Below are 18,011 nucleotides of genomic sequence, written 5' to 3'. Positions count from 1 at the left end.
TTCCTCAGGGCTCATGCTTAAGCCCCCTTTTATATAACTTTTACGTAAACAACATTGATGAATGTATCAACACATCTTGCACGCTAAGACAACTTGCCGACGACAGCGTTGTGTCCATTATAGGACCCAAAGCTGCCGATCTCCAAGGACCATTACAAGATACCCTCGACAACTTGTCGACATGGGCTCTTCAAATGGGTATCGAGTTCTCTACGGAGAAAACTGAGCTGGTCGTATTTTCAAGAAAGCGAGAACCAGCACAACTACAGCTTCAACTAGGGGGTGGAACCATAGCTCAGGTCTTCACATTTAAATATCTCGGGGTCTGGTTCGACTCCAAAGGCACCTGGGGATGTCACATTAGATATCTGAAACAAAAATGCCAGCAGAGAATCAATTTTCTTCGCACAATAACCGGAACTTGGTGGGGTGCAAACCCAGGAGACCTGATCAGGCTGTACCAAACAACGATATTGTCCGTAATGGAATATGGATGCTTCTGCTTCCGATCTGCCGCGAACACCCATTTCATTAAACTGGAAAGAATTCAGTATCGTTGTTTGCGTATTGCCTTAGGTTGCATGCAGTCGACTCATACGATGAGTCTCGAAGTGCTCGCGGGCGTCTTACCGTTGAAAAACCGATTCTGGGATCTCTCATATCGATTGCTAATCCGATGCGATATCTTAAATCCGATGGTGATTGAAAACTTCGAAAGGCTTGTCGAGCTCAATTCTCAGACCCGTTTTATGTCCTTGTATTTTGATTACATGGCTCAGAATATTAATCCTTCTTCGTTTGTTTCCAACCGTGCTCATTTCTTGGATACTACTAATTCTACTGTGTTTTTCGACACATCCATGAGAGAAGAAATTCGTGGAATTCCGGACCACGTGCGCCCTCAAGTGGCCCCAAATATTTTTTATAATAAATTTAGAACAGTCAACTGTGAAAAGATGTTTTACACTGACGGATCAAACATCAACAGGTCCACAGGCTTCGGAATCTTCAATCAGAACATCACCGCTTCGTACAAACTCAGTGATCCGGCTTCAGTCTACGTCGCAGAATTAGCTGCTATTCAGTACACCCTCGAGATCATTGAAACCTTGCCCAAAGACCATTACTTCATTGTCACGGACAGTCTAAGCTCAATAGAAGCTCTCCGGGCAATGAAGTCAGGAAAGTATCCCCCATATTTCCTGGGGAAAATACGGGAACATTTGAGAACTTTATCTGAACGGTCTTATTTAATATCGTTAGTCTGGGTCCCTTCGCATTGTTCCATTCCGGGCAATGAAAAGGCAGACTCATTGGCTAAGGTGGGCGCATTAGAAGGTGATATTTATGAAAGACCAATCTGCTTCAATGAATTTTTCAGTATCTCTCGTCAGAAAACTCTCGAAAGTTGGCAAACTTCATGGAGCAATGGCGAACTGGGACGATGGCTGCATTCCATTATCCCTAGGGTATCGACGAAACCTTGGTTCAGGGGGATGAACGTGAGTCGTGACTTCATTCGTGTGATGTCTCGGCTCATGTCAAACCATTACACCTTCAACGCGCACCTCCGGCGTATTGGAGTCGTGGAGAGCGGTCTCTGCGCTTGTGGTGACGGTTATCAGGACATCGAGCATGTCGTATGGACGTGTACGGAGTATCGTGACGCCAGGTCTTTATTAAAGGACTCCCTAAGGGCCCGAGGTAGACCACCTGAAGTTCCGGTCCGAGATGTGTTGGCTAGTCGGGATATCTCTTATATGCTTCTTATATACCAGTACCTCAAACACATTAATATCCAAGTGTAATCTGTTATACCTCGCTCAGAAAGTATAATCTCCACCTACAGGTTCGACACTAACATCCGCCCGATTCTCTCGATCACCGTCCCTGTCCACCATCTTCATTGGAACTAACAAGATCTTTTTTTGTCACTAACTTTTCGTTCCCCCTTCCCCCGTCTCTTCACCATCTCGATGGCAACTAATTAGATCTCTGTAGTTTTCAGACATTTTGTTTCCATACCCCCTATTTACCTCGGTTTCCACAATATTTACTTTTTTTATTTTTTCATCTCTTCGTAACATCACCATTACCGCCTACGGTCCTACGCTCCAGTCGATGACCAGCATGCGGGCCACCCGCCGGGCCTTCGTAGCCTGGGGGTGTTTCCCGCGGACCCACACGAACTGAAAGGAAGCGGCCATAGATAGCACCAACTGGAAGTCATGCAATATTCAATTCACCGACCACTGCCGAACGCCAGCTAAAAGCTTTTTCCAAAAATTCTAGACGACATAATCTAATGATACTATTCTAGTTTTAAGTTAGTCGTTAATTAAGATTAGGAAATACCCCTGGCATCTTAGAGCTTAAGCAGTGTGCCTGAAAATATATATTATACTATTGAAAAAAAAAAAAAAAAACAAACATTCAGAACCGTTAAGTTAAAACATGCAGTTATCTTTAAGTCAAGCAATACATTAGTTTAACACCAAAAAGCGTGATTAGTCTGAGGTGTAATAAAAGTGAGAGTTTTGCAAAATTGCGATTCCGTCTATCAATCGCACCTGCTACTTAATTACCTCGTAAGAATGGCCGCCACCGTCCACGCGGCTAGACAGATTACGAGAGCCCGCGCTTTTGTGCACACGTAGCCCGCCTTCAGTGGCTCACAGATGGCGTAATATCGCTCGAAAGATATCGCCAGAATCGTCAGCACGCTGGCATGGGCCACCGTCAGCTCCACAAACGGAACCGCTTTACCTGTTGAAGAAGAAAGGGAAATAGACGGGAATCAATCAATTGTAGCCGCTGCTGTAGGTAAACAAAAATAAATTCCGGCGTAGCGCGAATATAACGGCACATTAATTATGTCAAACATGAGTGGGGAGTTAATTAAACAATTTGCGTTTGGGTGTTTTATTTACGCGGTTTTGTATAAACAAACTTGCTTCATCTTGCTGTCCGTCAGTGATTGGTTGTGGTTTGGTCCTTTCAAAAGCATTCGCTGGCAGTAAATGCACTTGCATCGCTGGGCCCTTTATTGCAACGAACATACAAATGTTGGTCAAATAAACAAGGAGATCCAATATTTGTGCTTGCGTTATTCGGTGGGCGACTGCAAACAGCCGGAAAGTGTAAATATACACAATTTATAGCCGATGATAAATTATTTCGTGAAGAAGGTACTTTCTCACCACATCGATTCAGTACTCTGAAAATTCACAGTAATCTGGAGGAAGCTCCGTAAACATGCTAAGGTAGAAGGTTGTGGAAATTGAAAGCACTTCTTTTTTTGCACGTATCAGTATCTGTTTGAATAAGTAGGTGGTCTTTTCCACTTCATTACGGTAAACATTGTTTTTTCTTTGCATCTCGTGAAATAAATTCGAACATGCATGTTTACATTGATCAGGAAAATAAAATTAAAAATTTAGGTGAGAATTCAGTTAACTTAATACAATGACAAAAACTCAAAATTTATCTTTTGCAAATAGCCAATTTGATGAAGATGTATAGTTCGTTGAAACAGAAAATCAAGTTCTGCATCTAAATGTCGTACCTAGACTATAGAAACAAACGTAACAGTGTTGAGCATAATGCTCAAATTAAAATAAGTTTATTACATTAGGTATAAAACAATTACGCTTGAGTCATTTCAACATGAGATTTCACTCTTATTTACCGCTTATACGTATTCATTTATCTCAGATCTACTATTCATGATATATATTAAAACCATTAGTTATAATAAGATCTGCTATCTCTGCTCGATGTATTGACTCCGACGGTTGAATCATTATTAGTGCATACGCTTCGCATTCTTGTGTCGCTGTAATGCTTATGACAGACATGTGATATCGGAATCACTGTACACCGAGAAATCACATGTCTGTCACCCTAAATCACGGTGGTATCACGCGAGCATCATGATACAACGGTGATATCCGTACTACCAAAGACATCATATTAACAAGATATCCAGCTCTCACATTTCCCGAACAAATAATTGGCAACATCCTTTTTTGCGAGCATGTCGCCCTCAGGTGAGTCCGCATCGAATCTCATACATAGAAGTAGGGGAGAGAAATGTCAAATTCGTACGCGCCAAAATAGCAGGGCTGCGCACCCATACAATTGACATGACATGTTGAATGAGACGCCGTCGGATGGCGTTGCTGAACTGAAGATTGACATCGCTCCAAGCTGACAGGGTCTGGTACTACGGTCATCTATCGTTGTACTGTGCAAAAGCACATCACTGTTTACTGCTACCAGCGCCATTGACGAGCGATGGTGAACTCACGAAACAATATTTCCTTCTTCTGAGCATCAAATGATAAACAACCATCGTTTTATTTTGAATTTTTTTTTCTTAAAATGCTAACAAGCAGCATAAAGCTTATATACTCAATCAACGTTTTAGCACATTTTCAAAAAGCAGTCAAACCAAGAAATGTTGATAAATTTGGTGAAGTTTTGAATAACAAATAAGGAAAACAATATATTCATATGTGTACATAAAATCAGCACTATTGAGCAATTGTTTTCTCTTCAATAACAAGTAAATTTATTCTGAAATGGATTTAGAACACATAATGATTCATATTTTGAATGCACATGTGGTAATGATAAACGATAAATATTTAATACATCAATAAATCAATTGTGTAGTCACAACTTTAAACTCCCCAAAATCCTAATAAAACAATCATGAGATTATATTATAACCTAATAGACCATTTTTCATAAGCTTTATGAAGCAAAATGAAGCATCAAACCTATGTCAAATCTATTTCGGAATGATTTCAAATTCAAGAAGGTTTTAAAATCAGCTTTATGGTAAACATAATCCTTTTTATGAAAATTTCGTAATGAATAAACTGTTTCGTTGAAAGCATTATTTTGGAATATGTGTGTGCCATGCCGTTTTTATTGGTTAAATACTAAGAATATCTTAGATTTATTTACTTTTTTGACGCTCAATGTTAAAAGTTTATGCGCCCTTATTTTTATTGTGAATATGCGGGTAAAAAAGGAATTATCACTGAACAACATGATTTTGCAAATGTCGGCATGATTTACAAACAAAATCTAATGATTAATCACCTTTTCGGTACAAATCAGCTTCGTTGCATGAAAAATAGTGCTAGTGTTTCGAAAATTTTTATTTCATATCAGTGAATGTTACGGTAGAATATCAAAATTATGGACAGCAAATTTTTTCTCATGCTAATTGCATTTGAATAATGAATGTAAAAATCCTGTATCCCAGAACAAACGTGTCATAAATGTACCTTAAAACCTTTAAATTTGATATGAGTGAAACTGTCATCCGAAGAACACTCACACACAAAATTAGTTTAATAATTCAGAGAGGCATTGATTATATCTGCCATAAATGAGTTACTAGGAATGCACTTCAAACCGCAAAAATGTTTGGTTTCTATATTATCGATCATCGGAACTGGGAAATTAAGCTAAGTTTTGAGTTGTTTCGTTTCACTGTATATTCTTTCTGTGCGCAAAACATGTCTGTCACCTCATCGTTGTTGGCGTACAGCGTTGTACAGAAATCATTGTACGGAAATCACATGTCTTTCAGCGGTAAAAGATACAAAAAACATCATTTGACATATACAATGAGAGTGCAACATTCGAAACTCACTTCACTGTTCCGCGTAAAAACATTATTTCGCACAATCGCTTCAAATGCGCACAAATTCTGAATAAATACACTTTTCACTAAGAGTTTACGTCATTTTTACAAATCGAATCAGAAATTTTTATATGGATATATCGTAACACATGCGAAACACATCAAAACAATTTGCAAGCAGTTTCAACAAGACTGTCCTTTTTAATGGATTGTTTTGCTTTGACACTTTTCATGGGTTTTTGGCTAATAAACTTGTTAATTAAACCAATTTCATTTTTGTGTTTTTTGTGCTGTCCTTCAGTAATGATGGTGATAGATAAATAGAAACAAATTTTCTGATTTTAATAACAAATTAGTTGTCAATGAGAATTTCGTGTTAGATTGAAATATTGCTGGTTTTTGTCCAGGATATTCGCCAACTAAAAAAATTCTCTAAAAATAAGAGTTTTTTCCAGCAAAGTAAATTCTCAATTCTAACTAATTTCATTATTATTTTGGAAATTTTGTTGTTAAAATCAACTAATTCAACAGTAATACGAATTAAGCAAAGTTTTGAGTTGTTTCGTTCCACTATATATTCATTCTGTGCGCAAAACATGTCTGTCACCTCATCGTTGTACGCGTACAGCGTTGTATAGAAATCATTGTATGGAAATCACATGTCTGTCGGTGGTATAACACTACTATCGAACATTTGACTAATTTTTCTGTTATATTGCTTCTTAAAATCGAAGTGAAGATATTTTATTGGACTGTGTCATAGCTCATTGATTGGAAGTCGTAAAAAAGATTACAAAACTACTGAAAAATGTAACAGCAGAAATGAAAATTTGCGAAAAGTTATCTTATCCGGGGAAGTCAATTTTCAGTAGTAGAAACAGAGGCGGTTGTCATCTCGAACACATGATTGAAGAATAATCAAACCCTTTTTGCTTGGTCGTCAGAAGGTAAGATAACTAAACGCTTATAAGCTCCTATCTCATGCCTCCCCTTGTGTCTGTGATGACATTTGGTCAATAGAACGGCGTCGACTGGGCGCTATCGCCTTTTGACTTAGCAGCAGAATGAGAGGGTGCGAACTGGTTTTTAAATCATTCGAAATGCTAAATTACTTAAAAATCATTCAAATAGATTGACGTCCTATTGCGGAACAGTATTTAAATTGTGGTTTTAACTTCCCCTTATTTATTCAGACATTTTGTCAATTTGTTGATTTGATTTCATGAAATTCGTCTGTAACATTACTTGAATTATTTACTGATTAGCATTATTCATCTCATCCTTCTTCAAGTATCAACGAATGACGAAACAAAATACGTAAGAATAACTGTTTGGGTATAATTAATCTTTCTATTCTTATTATCACATTTTATGTTGGATCGTCTAAATGAAATCTATTCAGATGTGTGCCATATCATACTAAGTCCAAAAAGTATAATTGACCGGTTCTGAAAACTTAAGGTCGGGATACGATTGGTAACAAATATGACAATTGACGCAAACTGGAGTATTAGTAATATCTAAGACTGTGCATTGTCGTTTAACACACATAAATCAATCCCTCATTACCCTTGCTTCTAAATCTTGTTTAGACGTAGAGCCGTCTTGAACTTGTTTTAAGTACAAAAGCAGTAGCAGTTATGGGTTCGAGTCCCATCTCAGCGGTAACTTCATCCTAAGTTTATTATGCTGTCTTTTCCCAATCTGTTTCTCTCGTTACATACGAGAAAAAAAGCAGAGTCAAGACGGCTCCACGTCTTAAAAAATTGTGTGTACAGGGTTCGCCATCTAACTTTTTTTGAACTAGCGGTTATTTCGACATTGGTAACCTTAATGTCACTTCTGATTTGACAGAAACTTAGTTTTATCCTTCCGCTGAACGAAAATGGTTGTGTATACGCTATAGGAACGCGTGAAAATAGTGCAGTTTTACTTAGAAAATCATGGTAATGTTGCGGAATGTGTGCGAAAATTGGTGCGGATTTTGGTCTGGCGGCATCATTGGACCATTTTTCTTTGAAAATGAGGCAGAAACCGCCGCCACGGTCAATGGCGAGGGCTACCGCGCCATCATATGCGATAGGTTCTTCCCGTTACTTGAAGAGGAAGACTTGGACACCATTTGGTTCCAACTAGACGGCGCTCCGTGCCACAAAGCCAACGCTACGATCGATATTCTGGACACAGTCTTCGAAGATCGAATTATCAGTCGAAATTCGGATGTCGTTTGGCCGCCTCGGAGCTGTGATTTGACGCCGTTAGACTATTATCTTTGGGGGGCTGTCAAAGATAAGTGTTATGTGGACAAGCCAGAGACAATTCAAGCCTTGAAGGACAACATTCGTGCAGCCAGAGATGTCTATCTCCTCTGTGTGACGAAGAGCAAGCAAAATTTCTCCCCTCGCACTGACAACTTCAACGAGAGCTCTTCTCTTTCACATTTATACACCACTGTTGTGTAAAGTGTGCACGCATCATGAGTGCGTTTGTTTATTTCCTTTTACCTCTTCCACTGAATCGCACCAAAGTGCTAGAGCACTAGCTAATAAATTCTCTGAGGTGGATGCAGATACTTTCACAGAGGTATACACGCCGGTGAGCACTCTGCTGTATGGTTTTCGTAGATGAAGCGTGGACACGCAAAATCAACAAAATAAAACTTTAACCACAAGCACACACTCAAATGCTGTCTATTCGACACTGAGAAGAAGTGCGCTTTCCTCTTTGTGCGGTGCTTCGTTTTTTTCATCCTCGGTGTGGCAAAAATCTGACTCTAGCGTGTATCACTCTGGTGAAATGCCATCTCTGCGTGCAGCCATAGCTGAAATAAAGCTGCATACAATCGAAAATGTACTAAAAACTGAACCGACCGTATGGCGTACTGCAAGGTCATCCGAGGCAGCCAATTGAATGAAATTATATTCCACAACTAACCGGAAGGATTGTACTTTCATACTAAAAAAATTGAAATCGGATGAACCGTTTGTGTTTTATTGCATGTTAAAAAAGTTACTTGGCGGATTTTGTATGTATGTATGAGTGTATGTGACAAATAATGTCACTCGATTTTCTCGGAGATGGCTGAACCGATTTTCAGATTCAAATAAAAGGTCTTATGGTCCCATAGATCGCTATTGAATTTTATCCCGATCCGATTTCCGGTTCTGGAATTACAAAGAAATATTTGCAAATCTATGAGAAAATACGCATTCAATTTTCTCGAAAATTTCTCGACCGATCATTACAAAAAAAACCTGTTTCAATCCACCTAGTGGTGTAATGATACCTTTCTCATGTATAATATTGTGGTATTCTATTCAAAAATGTTCTCTTCGATTTTTGAATGAACCAAGAGATTGTTTGTGCATTAACTAGTATAACATACAGAATAAAACAGTGCTTTGATTGCGTACGTCATCCTTAAGAAAATGAATTTAATCTAAGTTTGTGGAAATCGGTCAAACCGTCGCTGAGAAAAGTGAGTGAGATCCATTTTGGTATATATGACCACTATTTCCGGTACTTCCGGAACCGGATACCGGGAACCAGGATAGCCGGAATCGATTTGTTTAGTTGACTACTGATCGTGACTGTCGATTTGTGGTGTTTTGAGACCAGTTTAGAATATTTTTCACGTTTTTTGTTCCACCGGTTTAAGTGTCGGTGTACAATATTGAACACACTTTACCCTATAACTCCGGAACCGGACGTCGGATCCGGATGAAATTCAGGAATTTCGTATGGGACCACGAGACCTTTCATTTGAATCTAAGTTTGTCAAAATCGGTTCAGCCATCTCCGATAAAACCTAGTGAGATTATTTGACACATACACACACATACACATACACACACACACACGCACACACACACACACACACACACACACACACACACACACACACACACACACACACACACACACACACACACACACACACACACACACACACACACACACACACACACACACACACACACACACACACACACACACACACACACACACACACACACACACACACACACACACACACACACACACACACACACACACACACACACACACAGATATTGCTCAGCTCAATGAACTGACTCGAATGGTATATGACACTTGGCCTTCCGGGCCAATTTTCACTAGTCGGTTTTTCAAGTGATTGCATAACCTTTCTATATGAGAAAGGCAAAAAGATGCAAATGAAAGGTCCTAAAATTCTTAAAAAAGTCCTCGTGTAGTTGATCCAAATCCGATCACCGGTTCCGAAATTACAGTTGGATTAGTAAAAGTTCTCGATTTCATGAGTATTTTTTCACAAGCGATGGCGAAAGGAGGTGCACATTTTTATAAAACTTACTGGTAAATTCATCTAGCTGGTAGACCTCACTGCGATTTCTCAGCAACGGTTAAACCGATTTTCACAAATCATAATTCAAATTGAAGCTCTCATTGTCTTAAAAGATACTGTGCTATTTCATCCAGATCCGACTTCCGGTCTCGAAATTATAGGGCAATGAGTATCAAAGCTTTCAATTTGTCATACAAAATGATTCAAGGAAGAAGAAAAAGAAAACGCACCCGCCTATCACACAGCGTACTTTGTTCAATTTTGTATAGCGTGCAGGGTTGCCACTTTTAAATCTATATTAACTTGACAAAACTGTTCACAAATTGAAATCCGTGAAACGACTGAATTTTACAATAATAATGTAAATATACGTCAAGCATACTCCGCCTTTCAAGCAATCGTGTAAATTTACATGGTTTAGTACTAAAATAGATGTCAGAAGGCATTAAATACAAGTTAGATTTAATGTAAAATTGAGTCATTTTCGACGCGGTCTCAGAAGACGTAAATTTACACGATTTTTTCTAGGTGTGTAAGTAAATAGAATTTATTTCGAAAGGTATTTCTTAATATAACAAACATTAGTTTTCGTTCTGTTTGCTTTAATTTAAAGTTATAGAATCGTTGCAATAACAAATTATTGCATCAGCTACACACCTTAGGAAATCGTGCAAATAAAGTGTTAGGATAAAGTGTTATAAAATGGACTCCATATGAAAAGATTGAAATATTTCTAAACATACTACAATATTTCCTTCGAGAATATATGTATTTCTTTGCAATAAGCCTGAAGAAAATCATTTTCAATGATTTCGGTAGAAGTGATGAGAATTGATTGATACAAACACATTTTCGAAAGAGTCTCAGTTTTCTTTTCGCTTGCCGTTGGCATAATGCCCCAGTAACCGTATAATATGCCTCACAACAAATTTTCTAAATTCTTGTACTGTAAATAGAGACATTAGCACTGCTAAAAGTTAATCTCTAACTAGCAACCGACCATAAGACGTTTTATACGGTTAAAATGCTTGTTTAGTCAGAGCTAAACCTCTCATCGAAAAGCTGCCTAATAAGATTTTCAGTTTTTTTCATATTTTCCAGCAAACGACAACTGCTAAACTTGCATAGCAGAAAGATCATACGAAAAGATATTGTTAGCGATAAAACTTTTTTTAGAAAAGTCTTGAATACTTAAAAAAGGCAGGGAAGCGTTTTGGTCAGCAGGGGCGCTTTATAATTCTTTTCCCTACATACTTTCTAAAAAACTGTTTGCATGACATTTGGTTTTCTGACTCATGGCTTGTGGGAAGTGTCGAATCACTACGAATTTTCATGCTTTATGTATTTGTTAGACTCTCAAATGATTTTGCATGCAAAATAACGAAATAATGATTATCGATAAGAAATGGTTTGATAGGTTGTTCAAATCATTTGTTCGGTAATTTATCGCCTATATCCCGCGTTAGGTTGCCGAGAACTGCGGCTTCGAAAAATCAACATCGATTTTTCATCTATATTTTTCATTAAAATCTTATGATTTTTTTAGGAAGTCATAAATTATTAATTACATGGACTCTTGTTCAAATTTTCTCAATTTGCAAAGTGATTCGAAATTCCCCACTTTCCTCTAAAATTCATCTTTTATACATCTTTATTCCGGTGGCATCGAACAGACATCAAATTCTCAGAGCCAAGAACAGTTATTACGCTAAAAATCGCAAGTACATAATAAAGTTATGTTATTGAATGGATTACGTTTGTGTAAATTTAAACCCTTGCTTGTCCGACCATTCGAAGTCCGTTGTGCGAGTGCTCAAAATCCCGGTAAGCAGCAAACAAATCAATTGACTTACAAATCCGGTACATCAGCCAGAAAAGAAATATGTTGTTTTCAAATTCCACTTATTCTTCCAACAGAATCGAAATTAAAAGGCAAAATAATCAAGATCAACACTTCCGTTATTGTTAAAGCTCTACTTGTATTGGTACGTGCAATCTCATTGGTATACCAACAGACAATGTCCGTCTGAAAGCCATCCTACACCTTATCTGATACACTAATAAATTATACAAAAGCAACTCGTATATCACAATGAACAATAACAAAAGTCATGCCTTATTTTACCTGTTCAGAGAAATTACCGAAGGAGCTGTGATTCCATTTGACCAAAAAGGCACATGAAATGATTTTGCTTCAGTCAAGAGCTCTCGTGTCAAGATTGGGATTGAAAAATATTCACGATGTACCAAAAACTGCCACGATCGATCAAACAATTATGATGTTGATTCGCACAATTCCATACACAATGGTTCGTCATATCGCTTCCTCATCTTTTTTAAGCGGAACACGATATGACTGGGATAAATCAACAAAAACCAACCGGGCCAAAATGTGTGTCATATAATCGCAGATGTGGTGGGCAACGGATTGAAAAAAGACTCACTTAACATTAAATTTTGCATGAAATTTGATATTTCTGCCACTTCAAAGCACTGGAATAACAGAGAGGTGCATCACGTATGAGTCGCACGCCGCTCGCCGTCATATGGCGAAAAAACTCCATAAAAAGCAGAAGAGAAAACATTGTGTTAAATTGTTCAAAAGCCTCACAGTACTGATTCCAAAACCGACGCAGAGTGCACCGATAACCGCGAAACATCCGTACGAATGTAAACACAGCAGGTATAGGCGGCACACACTGATCTTACCAAAATTGAAGCATGTCTGAGGTCCAACTCTTTCATCTTGTTTCATACCGGCGGTAGGCAACTTACGACGAGTCGTCTGAGTCATGTCCATCGAGTTAGGATCACTTTTGCTATTCACGCACTTCATCGTTAGACGATTCAGTAGTATAACCATACGTTCGTAAATGGTTCGTAGTTAAAGTCGAATATATCTACAAACGAAAATAAAATTAATAAAAATTTTTTTTGGAAATCAGGTTTGGTCAACACCGAACATAATTTTTAATTTCAAAATAAGTCGATTTTAATTCATAGTGGTCATAAAATAGTTTACAGAATTCGTAAAATTGTTAAATTTTGGTCTCTATTCAAAATAAATTATTTAAATGTGAACTCTGAATGCATCTAGTTATCGCAGTTTAACTTTAACTCGGCTGTTCAAATCTCGGCGAAATTTTACCGAGATTCAGGAAAAAATCTAATACCGTTTTCGTTTTTGAACCTAGACGCGGGCGACTTTGACTCCGAGTAAAATGAACACGTGGTACGCGCACAAAACAACAACTCATGAAAATAATCAAAAATAAACAAACTCGCATGGATGCGACCCGAAAAAATTTTCAGAGCGAAACTATCGCAATTGGAGCCCGATCTAGAGCGACCTCAGGTTGCTAAAACAAACATATCAAACGTTGTTTGGGCGACTCTGGGTCAGCTTTCGGGCTGCTCTGATCAATAAACGAAAACGGTATAAGTGTTCACTAATCTTTGGACAGTTTTCACCTATTTTTTATAAATATTAAGACCTTTTTTCAGTGGTGTAATGATGCCTTTCTCATATTACTTATACTTTTTATCACTAGAAGATTCTGTCAAGATATTGTTTTTCAACCTTGAATAAAATCAAAAAAATTCTTTGGTGTAAACTACCATCATCTATTCAATTTGTAAACAGCTATGTCAAGTTGATATAGATTTAAATGTAGCCACTAGAGATTGGCAAAACAGTTCATTTCAAAGAACCGTTCAGTGATGCAGAGTTCTGTTGAAAGAACTAGTTCCCCAGAGCCGTTCGTTCGTTCTATTCATAGAATCAATTGTCTAACATATCTAACAAAAATAACCGATATGAAGCAATTGTGAAACATGTCAAATATAACAAGTTTTAATTGCTACTTGGGTTATGTACCATTCTTAACGAAGATAAGGTTTGCTTAAACTTTGGAAAACAAACTGAGCAAATGTCTGTATGTATGTTTGTGTGTATGTATGTGTGTGCACAATAAGGAGACATGAATCGCAATTATCCACTGCCCGAATAGAATCGGATCGAAAACAAGAATGAGCGACCGTTTATTGCTTCAGATGGGTCATCGAGAGAAATTCGCTTTCGCGATGGTGTCCATTTTATGAACCATGCCGGTTTTTTGTTGCTGAGATGATATCTGTCTCTCTTTGATGCCACTGATTGAATCGTGTGAAAAGTTGCTAGAGAGCGTTCTTTAATACGATAAAAGCCAACCTTGCCTGCAAGTACATATGTACACTATAGTTTTTGTTTTTGAATCTGATTGTAACGTTCTAAGTTATACAAATTTTAGGTTTGAAATTTACAGTTTTTTGAAGATATTTTTCACAATTGACCATGGAAACTAAATATGGTTAAAAACTAAATTTAGATGCCTTATCATAATGCCAATCACACGCGCGGAACTTTTCACAAATATATTGATAATTTTGTGGAGTCAATTTTTTCGCCATATCCCTAGAATACGGGTTTCGAACGAAGCATGGTAAAATGACGCTTAGAATCAAAATTAGACACAATACTCAATACAATCATTTCTGAGTGATTAATAGATTGCAACATAATTGTTTGACTAAGGAATGTATCGATAAGTAGTAAGCAACATTCAAACAGTTATTATTCTGAAATGGCTTAATTTTTTGCAGCGTGTTTTGCGGTGACATGTTTGTTTACATGTCAATAACAGCTGCGCAATCGATTGGTTTCGGTACGGTTTATCGTTTCAATGATGAGTCGAATTGATCCGGAAACGTGAAAGAAAATTCTGCACACTTGGTGCTCAGAAAGTGGTGTCACGTACAACGAAATTGCAAAACGGGTGAAAGTGCACCACATCAGTGTCAAAAATATTATCGAGAAGTTCGGCAAGACTCTTTCCATGAAGGATTTGCCCCGATCCGGTAGGAAAACGGGTCCCAGCCAGCCTGGCCGGGACATAAAAGTGGTTGAGTACATCAGGAAAAACCCATCGGCGTCGACGTGAGATTTGGCCAAGCAGTTCAACACCAGCATCGGGATGATTCAATGGATCAAAGTTCGGAACTCCCTGAAAACGTACAAGAAACAGAAGGTGCCGAAAAAGTTCCTGGTACAGCAAGTTCAGGCCAAAACAAGAGCGCGAAAACTGTATAACCGGATTCTACAGGATTAAGACGGATTCATCCTGATCGACGACGAAACCTACGCCAAGGAAGACTCTCGAGCGCTGCTCGGACTGCAATATTATACGAAATCGGTGTACCAGGACCTGGACAACGCTGACCACGATGGCGATGGAAAAGTTTGGGCAGAAGGTGTTGGTCTGGCAAGCAATTTGTACCTATGGTTTGCGGTCATCGATTTTCTTCACGAAGGGCACAATTAACGCCAAGGTGTACGAGGAAGAATGTTTGAAGAAGAAAATACTGCCACTGTACAGAAAGCATAAGACTCCTGCTCTCTTCTGGCCGGATTTGGCTTCAGCCCACTACGCCAACTCCGTTCTACAGTGGTTGTCAAAAAATAATGTACAATTCGTGGAAAAGGACATCAACCTACCGAACTGCCCGGATCTTCGGCCAATTGAAAGGTATTGGGCAATTGTCAAGCGGCACTTTCGGAAGGAAGGTACAGTGTCCCAAAACATGCAGGAGTTCAAAAAAAAAAACTGAACAGCTCCTACCACAAAAGTCACAAAAGTAACTGTGCAAAATTTAATGAAGAATGTCAAGTCCAAAGTGCGAGCGTTTCACAGAAACTAGGATTTTCTTCAATATAATCAGTGAAATGCATAAAAATGTAATTTTTCTACAATATATCGAAAACTGATGTCAAAATATGTTTTTTTCGTTTTTTTATTCATTAATCAATGTTGCTAACTACTTTTCGATACACTCCTTATGACGTGTTGAACAAGGAAATTTGGCATTATCTTCGTATTTGAGGTGGTAATAATCTACATTTTGATAGCAAAATCGATTGTAACGGTCTTCACCTTTGACAACCGAAAAAAAACGAAATATTCATATCACAATTTTTGGGAGACAAACGAATATTGAAGCAGAAAACATGTGGATAAATAAAAAAGGTATAATCTAACCGCTTGGTGGATGAGTCACGTTTTTGGTTTTCAATTGAGAGATAAGATGAACATGAATAAGACAACATGTATAGTTCGGTTGCATTTATCATTTGATAATTTTAGTTGAACTTATGTATACTGCCGTTTAAAACTTCAATAACCATCTTAGAAAATTCAAATAAAAATGTTCAAAATAAAACTTACTTTCAATTTACATTGTAACGTTCTAAGTTATACAAATTTTAGGTTTGAAATTTACAGTTTTTTGAAGATATTTTTCACAATTGACCATGGAAACTAAATATGGTTAAAAACTAAATTTAGATGCCTTATCATAATGCCAATCACACGCGCGGAACTTTTCACAAATATATTGATAATTTTGTGGAGTCAATTTTTTCGCCATATCCCTAGAATACGGGTTTCGAACGAAGCATGGTAAAATGACGCTTAGAATCAAAATTAGACACAATACTCAATACAATCATTTCTGAGTGATTAATAGATTGCAACATAATTGTTTGACTAAGGAATGTATCGATAAGTAGTAAGCAACATTCAAACAGTTATTATTCTGAAATGGCTTAATTTTTTGCAGCGTGTTTTGCGGTGACATGTTTGTTTACATGTCAATAACAGCTGCGCAATCGATTGGTTTCGGTACGGTTTATCGTTTCAATGATGAGTCGAATTGATCCGGAAACGTGAAAGAAAATTCTGCACACTTGGTGCTCAGAAAGTGGTGTCACGTACAACGAAATTGCAAAACGGGTGAAAGTGCACCACATCAGTGTCAAAAATATTATCGAGAAGTTCGGCAAGACTCTTTCCATGAAGGATTTGCCCCGATCCGGTAGGAAAACGGGTCCCAGCCAGCCTGGCCGGGACATAAAAGTGGTTGAGTACATCAGGAAAAACCCATCGGCGTCGACGTGAGATTTGGCCAAGCAGTTCAACACCAGCATCGGGATGATTCAATGGATCAAAGTTCGGAACTCCCTGAAAACGTACAAGAAACAGAAGGTGCCGAAAAAGTTCCTGGTACAGCAAGTTCAGGCCAAAACAAGAGCGCGAAAACTGTATAACCGGATTCTACAGGATTAAGACGGATTCATCCTGATCGACGACGAAACCTACGCCAAGGAAGACTCTCGAGCGCTGCTCGGACTGCAATATTATACGAAATCGGTGTACCAGGACCTGGACAACGCTGACCACGATGGCGATGGAAAAGTTTGGGCAGAAGGTGTTGGTCTGGCAAGCAATTTGTACCTATGGTTTGCGGTCATCGATTTTCTTCACGAAGGGCACAATTAACGCCAAGGTGTACGAGGAAGAATGTTTGAAGAAGAAAATACTGCCACTGTACAGAAAGCATAAGACTCCTGCTCTCTTCTGGTCGGATTTGGCTTCAGCCCACTACGCCAACTCCGTTCTACAGTGGTTGTCAAAAAATAATGTACAATTCGTGGAAAAGGACATCAACCTACCGAACTGCCCGGATCTTCGGCCAATTGAAAGGTATTGGGCAATTGTCAAGCGGCACTTTCGGAAGGAAGGTACAGTGTCCCAAAACATGCAGGAGTTCAAAAAAAAAAACTGAACAGCTCCTACCACAAAAGTCACAAAAGTAACTGTGCAAAATTTAATGAAGAATGTCAAGTCCAAAGTGCGAGCGTTTCACAGAAACTAGGATTTTCTTCAATATAATCAGTGAAATGCATAAAAATGTAATTTTTCTACAATATATCGAAAACTGATGTCAAAATATGTTTTTTTCGTTTTTTTATTCATTAATCAATGTTGCTAACTACTTTTCGATACACTCCTTATGACGTGTTGAACAAGGAAATTTGGCATTATCTTCGTATTTGAGGTGGTAATAATCTACATTTTGATAGCAAAATCGATTGTAACGGTCTTCACCTTTGACAACCGAAAAAAAACG

General features: G+C 38.1%; 1 protein-coding gene across 2 annotated transcripts in view; it reads right to left on the bottom strand.

Moving 5' to 3' along the window:
• Positions 1 to 18,011, bottom strand: part of LOC131440359 (growth hormone secretagogue receptor type 1) — a 301,813-nt gene that overhangs the window by 186,061 nt on the left and 97,741 nt on the right. For both annotated transcript variants that reach the window (XM_058611609.1, XM_058611610.1), the window contains exon 4: positions 2,586 to 2,766. In XM_058611609.1, coding sequence (XP_058467592.1) covers positions 2,586 to 2,766 — 181 coding nt within the window. The remainder of the gene's footprint in view (positions 1 to 2,585; positions 2,767 to 18,011) is intronic.

This window comes from Malaya genurostris, chromosome 1 (genome assembly GCF_030247185.1).
Source record: "Malaya genurostris strain Urasoe2022 chromosome 1, Malgen_1.1, whole genome shotgun sequence".
In the NCBI taxonomy this organism is placed as follows: domain Eukaryota; kingdom Metazoa; phylum Arthropoda; class Insecta; order Diptera; family Culicidae; genus Malaya; species Malaya genurostris.
The sequence above is the reverse complement of the archived record's forward strand: the minus strand, read 5'-3'. Positions and strand labels throughout refer to the sequence as shown.